Source organism: Panthera uncia, chromosome B4 (genome assembly GCF_023721935.1).
Source record: "Panthera uncia isolate 11264 chromosome B4, Puncia_PCG_1.0, whole genome shotgun sequence".
Lineage (NCBI taxonomy): Eukaryota > Metazoa > Chordata > Mammalia > Carnivora > Felidae > Panthera > Panthera uncia.
Window position 1 is genome coordinate 80,363,359 of NC_064809.1, and position 20,497 is coordinate 80,383,855.

At 43.4% G+C, this 20,497-nt stretch overlaps 1 protein-coding gene and 1 pseudogene across 1 annotated transcript in view; one reads left to right on the top strand and one right to left on the bottom strand.

Moving 5' to 3' along the window:
- Positions 1-1,005: 1,005 nt before the first annotated feature.
- Positions 1,006-20,497, bottom strand: part of RNF41 (ring finger protein 41) — a 30,725-nt gene continuing 11,233 nt past the window's right edge. The window contains exons 3-7 of the mRNA XM_049627375.1: positions 11,120-11,232; positions 7,406-7,677; positions 6,574-6,709; positions 5,998-6,101; positions 1,006-5,158 (exon numbers count right to left, since the gene is read on the bottom strand). Coding sequence (XP_049483332.1) covers positions 4,807-5,158; positions 5,998-6,101; positions 6,574-6,709; positions 7,406-7,677; positions 11,120-11,209 — 954 coding nt within the window. The 5' untranslated portion in view covers positions 11,210-11,232 and the 3' untranslated portion in view covers positions 1,006-4,806. The remainder of the gene's footprint in view (positions 5,159-5,997; positions 6,102-6,573; positions 6,710-7,405; positions 7,678-11,119; positions 11,233-20,497) is intronic.
- Positions 16,049-16,491, top strand: LOC125920270 (HIG1 domain family member 2A-like; annotated as a pseudogene).

Below are 20,497 nucleotides of genomic sequence, written 5' to 3' on the forward strand. Positions count from 1 at the left end.
TCAATTATTTGTGCATCTCAAATACATGTCACGTGTGGCACATGACAGGTATGCCCTAAGTGTTGGCTGAGTGAATCTAGTGAGTTACTAAGGCCTGTCAACTTTATTCCCTGTCTCGTGTCCTCTTTCCTGCTCTTTCAAGCTCTCATCCTATTGCATGATTTACTGCAAAGCTTATTTGGTATTGTCACCAATTTTTCACTGTCTTTCCATTGCCACCAGAATCATGAGTTGGAGGTTACTCCTCGTCAAAAACTTACCTGAAAAATTAAAGACCAAATTCCCTGCCATGTATTCAAAGCCCCCCAAGAATTGGCCCCAAACTATTTCTAGTCTTATCTTCCACCATTTCCTTCAACAAACTCTATGCTCCAGATTGCACTGGTGTCTTCCTTCTTTAATATATCCTTCACCATAACTTGTTTTTATTCACACTACGGTCTCAACCTAAAAGCAGAGGTTGCAAACTGGTGGACCCTGTTTTTTATGGCCCACAAAAAAAATTTTTTTACATTAAGCCAACGTTGAAAACTTGTGGCATTGGGGCGCCTGGGTGGCGCAGTCGGTTAAGCGTCCGACTTCAGCCAGGTCACGATCTCGCGGTCCGTGAGTTCGAGCCCTGCGTCAGGCTCTGGGCTGATGGCTCAGAGCCTGGAGCCTGTTTCCGATTCTGTGTCTCCCTCTCTCTCTGCCCCTCCCCCGTTCATGCTCTGTCTCTCTCTGTCCCAAAAATAAATAAAAAAAAAAAAACGTTGAAAAAAAAAAAGAAAACTTGTGGCATTTAGAATAAACATTAGGATGTCCAATGGTTCTTGAGAAGCAATAAGATTTGACAATATGGGGCCCCTGTTGCTGTATGGCAGCAACCCACCTGAACTACACTGCCAGCTGCCCCCTCCTCAGGGCACCTGAGCAGCTTTTAAAAAAACCTCTCAACCATATAAGTATACCATGAAGAGATCAGACTAATGGTGGGACAATTGGGCCTATCACCTGATGTTACACAACATAGAACAGCTCTCCTGTGATGTCTTCTATCCTCAGAACTACTTAACTTGAATCTCTCAGGCTCTGGATCAAATTCTGTTTAGCAAAAATAGGGTAGAGGAAGTTAAAGGGCACCGCGCAGAAGCAATCAATCAAATCCAAAAAGACCACTCTCCAGGACAACTGGCCCAATCTCTTCAACAAATCAGTGTTACAAAAAAGATTGTTGCAGGAGTGCAAGAGATAGTTAATACATGGTTCCTGGATTGGATCCAGGGCTGGACAAAAATTAGCTCTAAAAGTACTTTCTTAAACCAGTTAGGGAAGTGTGAATATAGATTGTTAATTTTAAGCATGTTATGTTGGCAATGTAGGAAAATGTTCCAATTCTTCAAATTAACACACTGAAGTAAAGAATCAAAACCAACCCTCTATATTTCCCCACCCATTCTCCTGACTTTAAAAGTCTACAATGGGCTGGCAAACTTTCTATAGGGCCAAGTAGCAAATGTTTTAGGTTTTGTGGGTCATAGTGTTGTGGCAACTACTCAGTTCTGCTGTTATAATCTCAAAGCAGCCACAGACAATACATAAACAAATGGGCATGGCTGGGTTCCAGTAAAACATTTTTACAGAATCAGGCAGCGGGATGCAATCTTCAGTTTGCCAACCTCTGATCTAGAATAAATACCACTTCTCCTAAACAAGTATTTCCTGGTACCCATCAGAATCGGTGCCTTTATCTTCCCTCTGCTCACATATTGCTTATAGCTCTACTTACCACATTTATTATTCCTATATACTTATCTCCATTATGGAATACATTCTTTGAAAGTAGGTGCCATTGTGCTACATGACACCCATCCCCACCTGAGTTCCTTGCAGAATATTCAATGAATATTGTTTCCAAAAACCAAAATACCCTAAAAGATTGATTTGGCACCATTTGTGACATTCACAAGAATGAGCAACAGGTTCTGAAAGTAATTTTGAATAAGCTTCAGGGGAAAAAAAAAAGCACTCCTGGTATCACTAGACACTATATATATATATATATATATATATATATATATATATATAGTGTACGTATGTATGTGTTCACCAGTGTTTTAGAATCAGACCTTGTGCACATGAAAGTGTAGCAGATTCAGAGCACAGGAATGTCCTTATGCCCTTTTGTTTTTTAACCACACACCAGAGTATCGAGGGTATTCATGGATTTACAGGAAGTGCATCATAAATGCTCAACAAATTGCAAATATACTACTGGGGGAAAAAGATTTTCTTTTTCTCATGGCAGGGAGAAGGTGGCAGCAGATGCCTGTGAAAGGGTTTATCAAGATTTGACAACCACACCAGGTTCCATCATTCCAGGTTCCTTTCCTCACATTTACTTCCCTGGCTAGGAGACACTGGGTAGTGGAGGCATCCCTGACTGCGATGGAATCCCAGATTCCAAAGCAAAGGTGCTTGTGGGACAATGGAGAAAGGTACATGCATCTCTTCTGTTGAAATTGTCCTAAACCCCAGGAACACTTAGGGAAGACATGGAATTTGGGCAAAGGCAAACCCTGGGAAAAAAAAAAAACACAGTTCAGGTCACTGGAGAGAACATGTTGGCTTCTACAGAACAGGAGGGAAAGTGGGAGGAGAGCACACAGAGCAAAGTGAGGTGCACACTCCCAGACAGACATCCTCCTAAAACAGAGGTTAGTTCTATGACAAACGTAGGTTATAAAGCAAGAAATAAGGGGAATCAAGGTGAGAGAAAGGGCAAAGCAGAGGAGAAAGCATCACAAGAAGGGGAGTGATGTTGAATTAAGAATTGAGAGTTGAGTAAAAGGTTTATTATTAGTGCAGTCAACACCATGGAACAGCACATATAACACAACCAGCAACCCGCAGAGACACTAGTGCAAAGGGGAGGGAAGCCTTAACTGAGCTTCCTGGCTCTGTCTGAAGGTGATGACAGGAGAGTATGGGCCTCAATAAGGCAGGCAGGGTCAGAGGGGAGTGGAAGAAATGTAGTAACCAGACTAAGTATAGCAGCGTTTTCAAATTCCTGAGCACAATGTCCTGGAGCTGGAACACAGGACTGTTCCCTACTCCCTTCAAGCTGTATCCCTCCACCCCATTCCCAGTGGAGCCATGACCCAACTCCCCAGACCTATAGCAGGCAAGCTGGCCCGGAATAAAACTCCAAAGAGAGAAGAAACTGTTATATGGCCATATGTCTTCAACCCCACTCCCACTGGTATATTAGAATAATCACACCCTCTATCCCTCCCCTTCTCTAGCTCTACTAGCCACCCTAGCTAGGGATCAAGGAATGCCTGGGTAGCCTAAAATGGAGCTGAAGTTCTCAGAGGGCATGGGTAAGACAATGCACAGCCTGTACTCAGAGACACAGAGATATCATGTCTCTCCCATCTTGCCTGGTGAAGCTTAGAATCCAACTATGTATCTCCAAGGAAACTGGGGGTTGGGGGGATGGCAAGGTCTTCAAAATTAATACAGAGTTTTACAAGGAGACCCCTGGAAGGACTGGAGCAAAGTTCAGAGGGCACAGGCATTGATGTTGGACTGTCACATCCATCACTGGAATAACAAAAGAAGCGTCTCATCTCAGATGGGGTTATGGAGGGTTGGGGCAGACATAAGTTCAGCCAAGGACTCCCTTGGGCCCTTCTTATATTAAAGCCAAAGATTGTGCTGAAAAGGAAAAATATAAAACAGATCCCATCCCTGTCCCATCCCACCCTATCCAGAACCCCCACAATAGGAATATCAAAAGAAAGTTTTAAGCTTTAATTTTTTTTTCTTTTTCCTTTCTTAAAAAAAAAAAAAAAAAAAAAAAAAAAAGTAAATAAATTAGATTGCCAACAATGTGGCTGGACTGGAAAAGTAGGGTAGCCATAACCAGGCCATTCTAAAAAAAAAAGGTGGGGGGGGGAGGGAGAGAAGGAAATACAAACAATGGCCAAAGGAAATTATCAAAATAACTAGTTACAATCACAGGGCTGGAGAGGGGTCTATGGAACTATTACGGCCCATGCCAGAGGCAGTGCCTACCTGATTTCAGCAAAAGCCAGAGAGCTGCTTCTTGCTGAACACATCCACCTCAACAGACTAATCCCCTACTCCCAACCCTGTCATTCCCTAATTATGAGAAAATGTAGGAAAGAAGAGCTCATCTGGAAATTTTCGGCATCCTAACCTGCACACCTGCAGAACCAGCAGGAGCCTGCACCTGTAAGGTGGGCTGGACAGAGTATTGCTTGGCACAGAGGTCCAGTCTCTCCCTAAGGGCCAGTTACTGGCCTCATTATTTATTTCTAGGGTTTTGATTCCACCCTTACCATTTCTTCAGGATGTCTGCTCCCCAGAGCTGCCCTCTAAGTGCTGTTTAGTGTCAACAGGCCTGCCTGCTCTGATTCCCTGGTTTTGGAGGAGGGGGAACGATTAGATATTCCTCACTCCACCCTGATCCTCTAGAGAAAATTCTTTGTGCTTTCTAAAAATATCTAGAACCAGGGACCCTAGGCAGGAAAACAGATATAGAGGTGAGGACTTTTCCAAACTGACTGAAAATTTACAGACATCTTAGGGGAAGAAATTACGTAAAAGGAAGGAATCTGTGTTTCCCACCTGAAAGGCTGAGCAAAGTGCCCCGGGGCCCTTCAGTGCCAGAAGAGCAGGGAAACATGTGGCCCGTGTGTAAGCCACAGTACTATGGGTAGTAGGGAGGACTCAGGGACCAGCTGCTGGAGCGATGGGCTTTCTGACTGCCATCTCTTCCTGCTAGCCCGTCGAGATCTCCTATATCTCTTCCACACCATGCGCAAATATCATGACAAGCCCCGGCTCCTGCACCATGTCGTCACCCATATGCTGGTTCTCACAGGCCATCACGACAACAGCCTGCTTGCCAGGGATGCGCTTGGCCACGTAGTTCTCATAGTAGCGCCGGTTCATCTGTCTTGTCTCTAGTGTGGCCAGACCCTGGGGCCAGCTACGCTCGTGGGCATTTTCGATCAGCTCGTTGACGATAGAGGCAGGACAGCCACTCTCCACCAGGGAGCGCTTGATTACAGCCTGGAGTACAGCATCTGGGGTCGAGATCATCCCTCCCCAGCGGGTCACTCTTGCTGGCTGCAGGGAGTTCACCCACCTGTGTGGAGGGGGTTGAAGGTGGTCATTCCAGCTCATCCCCCTTTTCTTCATTGGCTTTTTCTCCTAATAGGAATGACCACCCACTTGGTGCTCAGCTTAACCCTAATCTCCCATCTTCCTTTTTCCATCACTAGTTCAGAAACTCTAAATCCTTCCCTAGTTGGTCCCGTGTGAGTCACCACATGTCACTCACCAGATGAAACTCAAAAGTGCAGAGTTTCTGTCATTTTTCTTAAAAATCTCAATACTAAACACACACAGTGCCTAGCACGTACTAAGTGCTCAACAAATGTTTACCGAATGAAGTGATTATTCCTCTATACTGTGTCCCATGCAGCACTGTTTACTCTCTATATATTGATTCACACTTAAGAGTTTAGTCTATGAATTGCATGGGACTCCAGCACTGAAAGGGATCTAGACTTTGCTTGTTTATGCTGCATTTTAGATCCTTCCCCTGGATTTGCACTGACTGTCTTCTCTGGATTGTAAGCTACCTGACAACAGGGACAATGTCTATTTCTTTTTGGCCCTCCTAACACTCCACAGCCTTTAATACAGGGCTCTGTACATGTGGGTACTCACCTAAGTCTCAATGAACTGAATACTTGGGTAAGCTTTCCCTTCCATCCACCCAATAGAATAGGAGATCCTATAGTGGGGCTGGAAGTTATCCTCTTCTCCTTGGTCCCTATCCTTCATCCCAACATCTGAAAAGCGGTGGCCCCAGCCCAGCCCTTTTATTACCCGCCCTTCTGCCATCCCTTGCGCTTCCTCCTTTCAGGGCTAGGTGCCAGGATGTGGAGCAAGTGACTCCATGTCCTGAGTGACACTCACTCTAGGATCTCGTTGTATTCAATTGTTTCCTCCAGGTTCTGAAGGTTGGGGTTGACACTGCGAATTGCACGCATGTATGCCTTTAGCAGCTGGATATCTCGCTTCTGTTGGAGGGAAGGAGAACCAGGGATGATGGTTAGGGCAGACAAGAGATGAAAGACAGAAGTTAGTCTGAGAATGAGGGCAACTGAGAGATCTGAGGAAAAACCAGACCTATACACTTCAGGAAGACAGGGATATGACTATCTCATTCACAGCTGTATCCGTAGTGCTTAGCCGAGTACCTTCTTAGAGAAGGCATTTGATGAATGTTAGGTGAATGAATGACATTGATGGGATGAAAGAAAGGGAGACGAGCTCCAATCTGATTCCCTACCAAGCCAGAGGCAGAGTATCCACTCACCCAGGCACATAAGCACAGGCACCGAGCTGCAGGCTCACACTGGTGCTTCTCACCCATGGCTCTCTGCACATACACACAGACACACGCATGCAGTTACACATAGTCACACATCTGTTATATACACATGTCTGCATATTAAGGACAGGTTCTCCCCTATGTTCTCTGGGCCTTACCTGCTCCGCCAGCTGGTGTTTGTGCTCCGCTGAGGTCTTCTCCAGCTCTGCGATGCGTGTCTGTTGCTGCTGTACCACTGAGCGCAGGTGCTTAATGCAGTTGTGGTTTGGCAGCTCATCTTTGGGCATCTCCAGGCTGCCACCCAGGGTGGGAAACAAACAGAACAGAAACGCTCAATGGGACATGTGGGCAAAGGCACAAAACTGCTGAGTGGGCTTTCTTCTACCCCAGATTTCTAACATTCAGGCCTCCCCTCTTATTTATTCCTTTCACTTCCTTCTCCACAGCTCCCCCCACATCCTTTTGCTATCTACTTTCTCTGGGCCTCTTTCCCTTTCTAAGACAGTGTTTTATCTACCACATGGCTCTCCTTTCCTTCTCACTCATTCCTTCTGAGAAGCCCTAGATTCACAGACCTGGCTATCAGCATGTAATCAACTATTTCACACCCCAAAGAAAGAAAGGAACAGGGCAAGAGGAAATATGAGAAGGCTAGAAATTAGAGCAGTCAATCTGACAAAGAGAAAGTAGTACTGGGCTGAAAAGGAAGAATAAAGGAAATCAATCCTTAGTGTTAGCACACAGATTGGGAACTGCTGCCTCATTTCTTTTATTAAAGCAAGAGCAAAAAGATCATAGTTGAAAAAGCAGCACGAAGTGACATCTTGGGGTAGAGAGCCAGGGAGGCCAAGGACACTCCTTGTGTATGTGCACAGGAAACTGCCTTAGCTGGTTAGCAAGGGATCTGGGAAAAAGGGGTGGGGGGAGAGGGGGAGTTATAAATGGGAAGGTCCTTATCTGTATGGGGCAGGGGAAGGGAAGTAATCTCACCCGCAGCCCTGTTCACAGGTCACAGGCCGTTTGGGGTTGTGCTCACAGTCGCTGAGGTGAGACATGAGGTTGTCAAGCCGGACAACAGCACTACAGCCAAATACAGCGTTGTCGCAGGCAATCTGCAGCTTTGACAACATGTTCCGCATGATCCGAGGTACTGGGCGCAGGTGGGCGACCGTCACAACGCTACGGTCCACCGGACATGTCTGCTGCTGAGAAAACCACTGGGTGATGCAGGCATTGCAGAAAGCATGCTCACAATGAGGTGCCTAGAAGGGAGAGCAGGGCAAAAGGGGCACAAGAGAATTAGCAGGAGCTAAGAGCCTGAATATGATAACTCCGCAAAGCTACTCAAGCCTCTGAGCAGCTTCCAGGGCCAGAGGTCCCTGGGGGTCACAGGGAAGGACAGATGCACTATGGGCAAGACACTGTGTAGGGACAGGCTTCAGATAGGTTTCCTGTGCTCAAGATTCCAAACGAATTGTGACATAAGACAAACAAGTAAAAAGTTATGTAACGATAAGAGGTATAAATAATATTCCAGGACAATAGGAGAGATGACACAAGGCAGTTGATTATTAATTGCCAACTGGATTGCATACACAATAACTGCCAAAGAAATCCAAAGGAGGGTGAGATCTTTCTAGGCTAGGTCAATCAGGGCACGTATTTATTATGGAGGACATAATTTGACATGGGTCTTGAAGGATGAGTAGAGAGGACACAGGGAAGAGATTTACTGGCAAAAATGCAATATAAGAAAGCAAAACAAAACAAGCACCTTGAACTCCTGGTGAGAAGTTAAGAGTCCTCTCTGTGTGGGCCCAGGTTCCTATTTTATGAGGGCTGACCTGAGGCATTGCCTTGAATCCCAATGGTGAGGCCTATCCTCCCAAACAGAGCCATTTTCTCATAGAGTCACATTCTTTTCAATTTCATAAAGATCGTATTTCAGCTTATTTCTTTGATAAATCAGATAACCTCTAAAGTTTAATCCCTCAAAGTGAGAGGATTCCCTGGCCTCTGGCATGGGACAAACACAGTAGGCATTTAGTAGTTGTTGATGAACGAATGGTGTGCTATTTCCCAAACACTCTGCTAGGTGCTTACAATACAAGACAGGTTCTGCCTCCAAGGTGCACACAGGCACCAAAGACCAAAACAAAGAAAGGCTTCGTAACAGAAGGAGTCATTCACAATGTCACTAATGCAACTGTCAATAGATTTTTATTTTTCACTCAAAGATATATTTCTTTCCAAAATCTTTACAGATCCTATCTCCAAAAAACAATCCTAAATTTGTCCACTTTTCCCCATCTGTCCTGCCACTAACCCAGTTCAAACTATCATCTCTCACCTATATTATTAAATATGTCTTCTAACTGGTCTCCCTACTTCTACCTCACCCCTTTATAATTCATTCTACATTCGTCAGCCACAGTGATCACTTAAAAATGCAAACTAGATCATATCACTCCTGCTTAAAAGTTTACAATGGCTTCCCTTTGTACTTAAAATAAGTCCAAACTCCTACTCAGGACCTATACAATTCTGCTTGATCTGGCCCTGTGCCTCTGACCTCTCTTCACCACACACCATGCTCCCAGTGCTGTGTTCAGGCCAGTCTGACCTCCTTTCTGTTTTTGTCTATACCCAGCTCACTCCTGCCTCAGCATCTCCGGTTTTGCAGCTTCTCTTTGCCCGAAATGCTCTTCCTCTAAATCCTAGCATGAACATCCCCTTGTCATTCAGATTTCAGCCCGACTGTCACCTCTTTCGTGACCATTCTATCCAATCTTGCCACCCCTGCAGAAATATACAGAATGCGCTATGTTCCACGTAAGAAAGTTGGGCAAATGAAGTAATAATAAAAAGAGTTAACTGTGAGGAGATTATATGGGCTGGGACAAGGATGGAGTAAGAGTTCTCATGGTATGCCTCTTTCTACTCTTTTGGTTTCTGAACCATATGAACTTATCACCTATTCAAAAATTAAATAAATACGATGTAGGGATATCAGCATTCCTAGCAGATGCCTTCTACCCTTGGATATGTGTCTGGTAACCTGGCATCCTGAGGTCTTCCTGGCCTACTCCCAAAAGGTGGAGGTGGGGGGGCAACTCCTGACTTACAGTTATGAACCAACACTGACTTCTCCACACGTGACTCACCTCAAATGATAGTGCCAGAAAACAGACAAGGCCCTGCCAGGGGAAGGGAAGGAACTGACACACCCCATGACCTCTCGACACCACCAATAGCTTGCTCCACACCCAGCCAATAGTTCTACTGGCAGTAGGCTGCAAAGGCCCAGACAGGGTATAGGTCCAGGGCTAGCTGCCATTGGAATGCAGTCGGATTTTCAGTCAGCTCAGGCACCTTTCAGTCAGCTCAGTGCTCCTTTGACTGGTTGAACACTGGAATAAGAATATACTCAAAGGATCAAGAGGAGCCCCCAGGAGCTGTATAGCAATGAGTTGGGGAAGGGCCGTGAGACCTCACTGACTCGTGTCCTGGTTTGGAAAATGGGATTATGTCTAGCCAGCCAGGACTGCCAGAGGATTCATTGGTATTTACAGAGGGCAGGCAATAAGGACCATGCAGGATGATGTCCCATGAATGCTACTGTTAAGACTTCATCTCACTTATTATACTTGCCTGTTAATCACGAGTTTCTCCTCATTAGTTTTTAACAATTAAAAAATAAAAAAAATTGTTTTTTCCATGGGGCACCTGCATGGCTCAGTCAGTTAAGCGTCTGACTTCAGCTCAGGTCATGATCTCAGGGTTCGTGAGTTCCAGTCCTGCATCAGGATCTGTGCTGATAGCTCGGTGCCTGGAGTCTGCTTGGGATTCTGTGTCTCCTCTCTACTCTCTCCCTGCTCACACTTTGTGTGTGTGTGTGTGTCTCTCAAAAATGAATAAACATTAAAAAAAAAAAAAAATTAAGGGGCACCTGGGTGGCTCAGTCCGTTAAGTGACTCACTGAGGCTCAGGTCATGATCTCGCAGTTCGTGAATTTGAGCACCGCGTCGAACTCTGTGCTGACAGCTGGGAGCCTAAAGTCTCCTTTTATCTCTGCCCCTTCCCCGCTTGCACTTTCTCTCTCTCTCAAAAATAAATAAACATTTCAAGAATTTTTTAAAGTTGTTTTTTAATTGGTTTTTCCAGCAAGTCCCAAGAAGGAAATAGGACAGTACATACAGTTCCCTACTCCCTCTTTGTCAGAGAGTAGGGCAGGATGAAAAGGCTTGCAGGCAGACTCGCTGATTAACTGAAACACTACATCATCAAAATACAGAGAAAACTTAGGAGAGTCCAGAAGTTCAAACATGATAGGAACATGGAACCTAGTCAGAGCCCCTACAAAGGGAAGTTCCTGAGCTACTGTCAGAAGACAGAAAACAGGTGACCATTTTATAGCAGAATAAATCTCAGAGTGACCTCAGAAGAAAATCTGAAGCGCTGGACTTCTGTGGCATCCACCTCTAGACAGACTCTGAAAGGCCCTATTCCTTTTGTAGCTGCCACTGCTCCTCTGCACCAAACCTCTATTCTGTATGTGTGTGTTGCCAAGGGGGTGGGGGAGGGGGAATTGGGGGAGAGAGGCCAGAACACAGTGACTTCCCACTGGTCCCATTACTTATGAACATTTTCATTAGCTCTACTATCATCTAGTGCCCCACCAAACCTGCCACCAGACCGACTCACCTGGACTGGCTCCTCCAAGACACCACTGCAAATAGGACAGATAAGGTCTTCGTCAACATCCCCCTGGAAACGGGTTACATCATACCCCATGTCTCATCACTGAAACCCAGGTCCTGGAAGGAGCAAGAGGAAAAAGAGGCCAATTCAGAAGAAGCCTACAAATATGTGCCAACCTGGAACTCATGGCCAAGATCCATTCATTTGTCCAACAATTATTCATTGAAAGCCTACTATGTGCCAGTCATTTGGGAGAAAGAAATCTGACTCAAGAAACTTAATTCTAATGGTAGAAGATATTACATAACCATACACTTAAAATATGAAGTGACCGGGGTGCCTGGGTGGCTCAGTCAATTAAGTGTCCAACTCTTGGTTTCGGCTCAAGTCATGATATCACGGTCTGTGAGTTTGAGCCCCATGTTGAGCTCTGTGCTGACAGTGTGGAGCCTGCTTAGGATTCTCTCTCTCCCTCTCTCAAAATAAACAAACTTTAAAAATTAAAAAAAAAAAAAAAAAAAAAAAAGAAGTGATAAATGTTTGACAGGGCATTATGAGGGCAAGAGATGTGGATACCTAACCCAGGCTAAAAGGAGAGGGTAGTTTTGAGTTTTACAGGAGTAGGTGTCACCAACAGGACAAACAAGAGTAGCTAGGTATTGGGGATGGGGGCAGGGTGGGGCATTAGCATTAGGGCTTTAGGCACATGAAACAGCACATTCAAAAGCCCAGAAGTAAGAGGGCATATGATTGGTTCAGGGAACTCTACATGGTTCAGAAAAAGGTTGACCTGAAGGATCCAAAGGAGGGAGTGACTAGATACAAGGCTAGAGTGGCAAGCAAGGGCCTTGCCATGAGAAGTCTTATGTAAGGAGTTTGGGCTTCACGAGTTTCGAGCGCCACATCAGGCTTGCTGCTGTCAGCATGGAACCTGCTTCAGATCCTCTGTCCCCCTCTCTTTTTGCCCCTCCTCCGCTCATTCTCTCCCTCACTCTCTCTCAAAAAAAACCAAAAAAAAAACAAAAAAACTTTAAAAAGTTTAGCCAAAAACTTTACTGTAAAACAATCTACACAGTATTCAAATAACAAACACTTACTGAGTGCCATCTATATACCAATAAGCCTAATGAAACCTAGTCCCCCTGAGATAAGTGACGAGGAAGAGAAAAGCACAAGGTACTAGAGGAACACAGAAGAGAGAATTCTAAACCAGACTTGGGATGGTCAGAAAGACTTCTGACAAATGGTTCTCAAAGTATGTTTAGAACAAGTGTTCTCAATCACAGCACTGTAGTCATCTGAGCTAGAAAGTTCCTTGTTGTAGCGGTCTGGCCTGCACTGAAGAGTGTTTAGCAGCATCCCTGGCCTCTACCCACCAAAAGTTAGTAGTAGTCCTCCAGTTGTGACACTGAACATGTCTTTACACTTTGACATATATCCTCTGAGGGACAAAATCACCCCTGGTTCAGAACCACTGGTTTAAAGAATGATGAGTTAGCATTGTGGAGCAGGGGATGGGACTTTTTTTTTTTTTTTTTTTAATTTACATACAAATTAGTTAGCATATAGTACAACAATGATTTCAGGAGTAGATTCCTTAGTGCTCCTTACCCATTTAGCCCATCCCTCTCCCACAACCCTATGGGGCTTCTAAGGTAGATAAAATAGCATGAAGAAGCAAGAAGTCAGCTGAGAGTTTAGGCAGAGATGGGCTGGAAGATGAGTAAAGAGAGGTGGGCAGCAGCCAAGCACTGAAGGCCCTGGGACACTACACTATACTTGAAATTAACCTGAAAGCTATGGAAGTACCTGAAGGATTTCTTTTGTTGACATACATTTATATATTTTTATTCTGACAACTTCAGACTTTCAGAAAAGTTGCACAAATAGTAAAAAGACCCCATTTACCCTTCATCTAGATTCCCTGAATGTTAACACCCTACCATATTTTTTATAATCGCTCTATATAAATGTGAATAGATAAAAATTTTCTGAGCTACTGGAGAATAAATTATAAACTTGTTGCCTTTACCCCTAAATAACTTTACTGTGTATTTCCTAAAAATAAGAACATTCTCTTACATAATGATAGTAAAATTATAGAAATCAGGATACTAACATTGACATAATACTATTATTTACTAACCCCTTTCCAATTTTGCCACTTGTCCCAATAATCTCCTTTAGCAAAACAATATTCAAGACTGTGTTTCACTGAATTGTGAAGCTTCTTTAAACTCTCTTAATCTGAAAAAGTTACTAACACTTTTGGGTCTTTCATTACCTTGGTATTTTAAGAATACAGGCCAGTTAAATGAGAAGGTCTCTCAGTGTGGGTTTGTCTGATGTTTCCTCATGATTAAATTCAGGTTTCATTTTGGACAAAAATGCCATGGAAGTAATACTGTGTTCTTAATACATCACATAGAAGCATATGTTGATTTGTATCATTCCAGGTGACACTAACTCTAATCCTTTGATTAAGAAATTGACATGATCAGGGATTCCTGGGTGGCTCAGTCAATTAAGTGTCTGACTCTTCGTTTTGGCTCAGATCATGATCTCATGGTTCCTGGGTTTGAGCCCTCTATTGGGCTCTATGCTGACAGTGCAGAGGCTGCTTCAGATTCTCCTCTCTCTCTCTCCCTCTGTCCCTCCCCCACTTGTGCTCTATCTCTCCGTCTCAAAATCAATAAATAAACTTAAAAAAAAAAAAGAAATTGACATGATCGGTTTTCTGTTTGTCAGATAATTCTGGCAGCAGTGTAGAAAAAGTAGGCGGTAGGGAAGATAAGAGTAAGAGAAAGACCTTTTTAGGAGGTTACTGTAAAAATTCAGAAAAATATAAAGGCTCAACTGGGTGGCTCAGTTGGTTAAGCATTTGACTTAGGCTCAAGTCATGATCCCATAGCTTGTGGGTTCGAGTTCCGTGTCGGGCTCAGAGCTGACAGCTGGGAGCTTGGAGCCCACTTCGGATTCTCTGTCTCACTCTCTCTCTGACCCTTCCCCACTTGTGTTCTCCTTCTCTCTCAAAAATAGGTAAATAAACATTTAAAAAAATAGTATAAAGGCTCAAATAAAGGCAATTAAGAGAAAGAATCTATATTCTTTCTTCTTTTAAAAGAAGAATGTATATGACTCCTTTGTTTCTGCCTTAGATAGTTAATGGTGAATTCTTACTTACCAAAATAAGAATTTAAATAAAAAGATCAGAATTAGGGAATAAAAACAATGATCCTAGTGTTGGACATGTAGAGTTTGAGATTCCAAGTAGAAATCTTGAAGATGGTAGCTGACACCAGGGGTTTTGAGAGGCCACACAGGGAAAGTACACAGAATAAAAACAGAATATGAGGAAGGGTCTGAAGAATATAGAACCCTGGAGGGCACTGATTCTTTGCTTTATTTCTTACCTTCCTTTTTTCACAAGTAATACATGACTACATTCTCCATTTATTTATTTATTTATTTATTTATTTATTTATAAAAAAAATTTTTTTTTTTGTTTTAATGTTTAATTTTTGAGACAGAGAGAGAGAAACAGAGCACGAGCAGGGGAGGGGCAGAAAGAAAGAGACACAGAATCCAAAACAGGCTTAGCACAAAGCCCGACACGGGGCTTAAATTCACAAACCGTAAGACCATGACCTGAGCCAAAGTCAGACGCTCAACTAACTGAGCCACCCAGGAGCCCCAGTTTTTTTTATTTTATTTTTTTAAAAACTTTTGTTTATTTTTGAGAGAGACACAGAGTGCCAAGTGAGGAAGGGGTAGAGAGAGAGGGAGACACAGAATCTGGAGCAGGCTCCAGGCTCTGAGCTGTCAGCACAGAGCCCGATGTGGAACTTGAACTCATGAACTGCAAACTCATAACCTGAGCTGAAGTTGGACGATCAACCGACTGAGCCACCGAGGCGCCCCTATTTTTTTTTGTTTGTTTGTTTATTTTATTTTTGAGAGAGAGAGAGTGTGAGCAAGGGAGGGGCAGAGAGAGAGGGAGGGAGGAAGACACAGAATCCAAAATAGGCTCCAGGCTCCAAGCTGTCAGGACGAGCCTGATGCAGGTCTCGAACTCACGAACCAGATCATATCCCGAGCCAGAGTCAGCTGACAGCTCAGAGCCTGGAGCCTGCTTCCGTTCTGTGTCTCCCTCTCTCTCTCTGCTCTTCCCCTACTTGCATTCTGTCTCTTTCTAAACAAACATTAAAAAAAAATTTTTTTTTAAATTCCAATCTACTAGTCCAAACATTGGTTACAATGCATTTTGCCATTCCCCTCAGGACTTACATTTGTCTGGTTGCCATTTTTTACCCCTGAAACAAATCATGTTGCAATTAACACTTTGGTAACATGATTTTTTTTGAGCACAAGATCAAATCTCTCTCCTAAAACAGATTCCCAGAGGAAAAACTGCTGGGTTGAATGACAGGACTATGATTTATTTTCCTAGATAATATACTCCCTATCATCTGGAAAGGCCTTTTCAGTTTATACTACCACCAATAGTGCATAAGAATACTTTAATAATGACATTTAAAAGGAAAGGGAAAAAAAAGAAGCCTACAAAAAAAATTTTTTTTTAAAGTCTGAGACTGACCAGAGATAAGAGAAAATTCTGGCAAGAAGAGGCTCATAAAAGTCAAGGGAGTTGGAGGAAGGGGAATTTTGTTTAATGTGTACAGAGTTTCAGTTTTGCAAGATAAAAAAAGTTCTGGAGATGTTTCATAACAATGTGAGCATACTTAACATTCCTGAACCGTATACTCAAAAACAGTTAAGATGGCAAATTTTACGTTATGTGTTTTTTACCACAATAAAAAAAAAAAGTCAAGGAAGTGGAGTGCTTAGAGGAGGAAAGGAAGTGTCAAAAGCTGCAGTCAAGACTGATAACAATAGAAAAATCAGTATTTTCTCAAAGCTGTTCCCCAGGACATGGTGGCCCCTGTTACTCTGGAGGCACCCTTTGAACCATCACAGCCCCTAGTGACCGAGGGCTTTAGCCCCAGTGTCTGCAGCACTTTGGAAAGCTTCAGGGGAAAGTTCCTTTGCAAGACCCTCAAGAACCCAGTGATAACTGTAGGCTGGCTGTGCACGTCCGGCCGCCCTAACCTACAGCCTCTACTGCTTCCATCGGGGTTAGAGCCACCATCCTCAGCTCATTATGTGCACCCAGACTGCTGTGCAGGGCTTCATGGTTGTAGCCATCTTTGCTTGGTCTGGCTCCATCCGCTATGAAGTCTTGATCCTGAGCTCAAGACCTGGCCTTGATCTCCACAGAGATCAGGGCACCTGGGTGGCTCAGTCAGTTAAGCGTCCAACTTCAGCTCACGTCATGATCTTGCGGTTCCCAAGGTGTGAGCCCCATGTTGGGCTCTGCGCGGACAGCTCAGAGCCTGGAGCCTGCTGCAGATTCTGTATCTCCCCCTCTCTCTGCCTGTCCTCTACTCATGCTCTGTCTCTCTCTCAAAAATAAATTTAAAAAATTAAAAAAAAAAAATCCATAGAGATCATTCCCAGCTCCATCCCAGCCCCAGGAAGCAACCACTGATCCTGTCACCTGACTTATTCCCTCATCTCCCCTGATAAGCCCCTGTGTCAACAGGGGAGAAGTGGCCAACTGTGTAACCTAAAGATATTTTTTCAGGAATCTCAGATTTGGTTCAGTTTGGGTGTTACATACTTCTATTTGTGCCCCACTTTCTCCACTTCCTACTTAATAAACTGATCCACTTGTAAAAAAAGAAAGAAAGAAAGAAGGAAAGAAAGAAGGAAAGAAAGAAAGAAAGAAGGAAGGAAGGAAAGAAAGAAAGAAAGAAAGAAAGAAAGAAAGAAAAAGAAAAAGAGAAAGAAAGAAAGAAAGAAAGAAAGAAAGAAAGAAAGAAATGTGAGGATGTGAGGTGAGACCGGACACCAGGGCAGATAGCAGCTGCATGCAGCTGGGAGGCACTGTGAAGAGCCAATGTAGTGCAGCATGAAGTGGGAGCCAGACTGCAGTGGTTCTGAGTGAACAAGAAGGGAGGCAGAGGGGCAGGGGCTGCAGAGAACTCTGTCAAAAGCTTGATTTCAAAAGAACTACCTGGAGGATAACAGGAGGTGGAGGAAGTGGGTTGTGTGGAGGTGTTTTTCCTTCCAGTGAGAAAGGCCCATGGATGTTGATGTACCAAGAGGAAAGTGCTAGCGAAGAAGGGGAAGTAAGACAGGAGAGAATCTGGTCACTGAGGCAGGGGTAGGCAGGAGATCCAGAAACATGTTAAACAGGAAGAGGGACACGTCTGAAGCAGGAAGGAAGAATGGCACAAAAAGCAGTCCAGATCAGTTCTCAAAAATCGTGCCAGCAAACTTTACGTGTACTTATAAATAACCCATACATTAAAAGACCAGAAAGAATCACTAAAACGTTACCAGTGGTTTTACTTGGGTGTGAGGCTAAGGATGTTTTTCTTCCACTTTTAGCACCAAATACTTTAGGAGGCATTCATTTTTTTTAGTCGCAATTCAATTTTAAATAGTCTCCTATATTATAAAAAATATATATACTTTTTAAATTTAGAAATTACTCGAGACTAAAAAATACAGGAATGCTTTTACTTTTGAAGTACAGAAATAAAAGACAGATTTTGAGCATACCCAGAAGTTTCTCCCATGGACCTGGTTAAGAGTCTTATGTTTGCTGAATTAGAATGGACTATAAGAGACCATCTGGTTTAACATCCAGGGCTGGAATCCTCTCCACAGCACCAAACAGTCAATCACCCTGTGCTTAGACACTCCTGGGAAAGGTCAAGATAGGGTGCAGCAAGAGCACAGATGAGAAACATCCAGCCCAGACTCATTTTTGTCACAGCATTCTAGAATACCTGTCCCTCTAGAACAGGGTACCCACAGCTCCGCATGCAGATTGACCAACATGGGCTACAGAAGGGCTATTACCACCTTTCTTCTCTACTTCAATTAACGCAACCTATGACTGGTTAGTCTGTCCTGAATAATAGCTACTGCCACTCTGCTAAGTCCAGACACACACACACAGAGTTGGGAGGAGGAGGAGGGGCAAGAGAAAAAGTCAAGAAGAGGAGGTACCTAAGGTAGCCTCTACAGGATAGGCAAAAATAAAATATCTGTAATTCATCTGTTCAACTGCTGACTTCACAATATCTAATTTAATATTTAATTAAATAAATTATAATTTGGTTTCTCTACAATAGCTATAACATTTATCAGAGGGGGGAGAAAAAGCATTGCTGCCTTTAAAATGCACCAGGTATGGGGGTCTCTGGGTGGCTCAGTCGTTGAGCATCCAGCTCTTGATTTTGGCTCAGGTCATGATCCCAGGATGAGCCCCGAATCGGGCTCCATGCTGAGCACAGGATCTGCTTAAGATTCTCTCTTCTGCCCCCGCTCTGTCTCTCTCTGCTTGTCCCTCAACCCCACTTGCTTGATCACTGTCTCTAAAAAAAATTTAAAAGGGGCACCTGGGTGGCTCAGTCGGTTAAGTGTCTGACTTCGACTCAGGTCATGATCTCACAGCTCATGAGTTCGAGCCCTGCATTGGACTCTGTGCAGACGGCTCAGAGCCTGGAGCTTGCTTCAGATTCTGTGTCTCCCTCTCTCTCTAGGCCCCTTCCCCACTTGCACTCTGTCTCTCTCTCTCTCAAAAATAAACATTAAAAAAACTTTTTAAATAATAAAAAATAAAAAAATAAAAAGCACCAGGTATGAAACAACTGCCAAGATACACCGTTAAGAGAAAAAAAAACAGGGGCGCCTGGGTGGCTCAGTCAGTTGGGCGGCCGACTTCGGCTCAGGTCATGATCTCGCGGTCTGTGAGTTCGAGCCCCGCGTCGGGCTCTGTGCTGACAGCTCAGAGCCTGGAGCCTGTTTCGGATTCTGTGTCTCCCTCTCTCTGTGACCCTCCCCCGTTCATGCTCTGTCTCTCTCTGTCTCAAAAATAAATAAACGTTAAAAAAAAAAAATTATAATAAAAAAAGAGAGAGAAAAAAACCAGAATAGTATATGCAAAGTATGCCATCAAGAACACAAGAAACAGGGGCGCCTGGGTGGCTCGGTGGGTTAAGCGTCCAACCTCGGCTCAGGTCATGATCTCGCGGTTTGTGAGTTCGAGCCCTGTGTCAGGCTCTGTAATGACAGCTCAGAGCCTGGAGCCTGCTTCAGATTCTGTGTCTCCTCCTCTCTCTGCCCCTCCCATGCTTATGCTCTATCTCTCGATAATAAATAAACATTAAAAAAAAAATTGTTTTCTTAAAAAGAGCACAAAAAAACAACATGTATGTGTCATATGCTATGTATGTATGCATGGAACTCTCCAGAAGGATAAACAAGAAATTGCAAACAGTGCTTGCTGCTGAGGAGGGATAACTAAGGAACACGAATAGGAGGAATATACTTTAATTTCCTTAATTATCCCTTTGTACCTTTGAAAAAGATTTTCTTGGGGTACCTGGCTGGCTCTGTTGAAAGAGCGTGTCACTCTTGATCTCGGGGTCATGAGTTTGAGCCCTGTGTTGGGTGTAGAAATTACTTACTTACTTACTTACATACATACATACATAAATAAACCTTAAAAAATAAAAGATTTTCGGGGCGCCTGGGTGGCTCAGTTGGTTAGGCGGCCGACTTCGTCTTAGGTCATGATCTCATGGTCTGTGAGTTCGAGCCCCGCGTTGGGCTCTGTGCTGACAGCTCAGAGCCTGGAGCCTGTTTCAGATTCTGTGTCTCCCTCTCTCTGACCCTCCCCCGTTCATGCTCTGTCACTCTCTGTCTCAAAAATAAATAAACGTTAAAAAAAAAAAAAATTAAAAAAATAAAAGATTTTCTCTCCGTGTGAATCCAATATTCAAATAAAGAAATAAATCTCTAATTAAACTAAATTGTGAAAGAAAAGTGTTAAGGTTAAAACAAATATGTCCAAAACATTCACTAAATTAGTCATATACTATACATGTCTTAATAACATAACATACACACATAACATGTCTATACTATAATAAGGTCTGGAAAAAAGGTACTCTCGCAAGAAAAAGTTGATCAAATTGAATCACAACAAAAGAAGCAGTAAGTGGGGGTGATGGGTAAAACAGGTGAAGGAGATTAAGAGGTACAAACTTCCAATTATAAAACAAGTCATGGGGATAGAAGGATAGCCCAGGGAATATAGTCAACAATATTGTAATAATGTTGCATGGGGACTGCACTTATGGTGGTAAGCAATGAGTGTACAGAACTGTCAAATCACTGTTATATATCTGAAAATAATATAACATTATATGTCAACTATACTTCACTAATAAAAATGTTTTAAAGAGAACAACAACAAAAACACAGTAAATATCCCCAAAAAGTATATACCCTTTATCTAGCAAT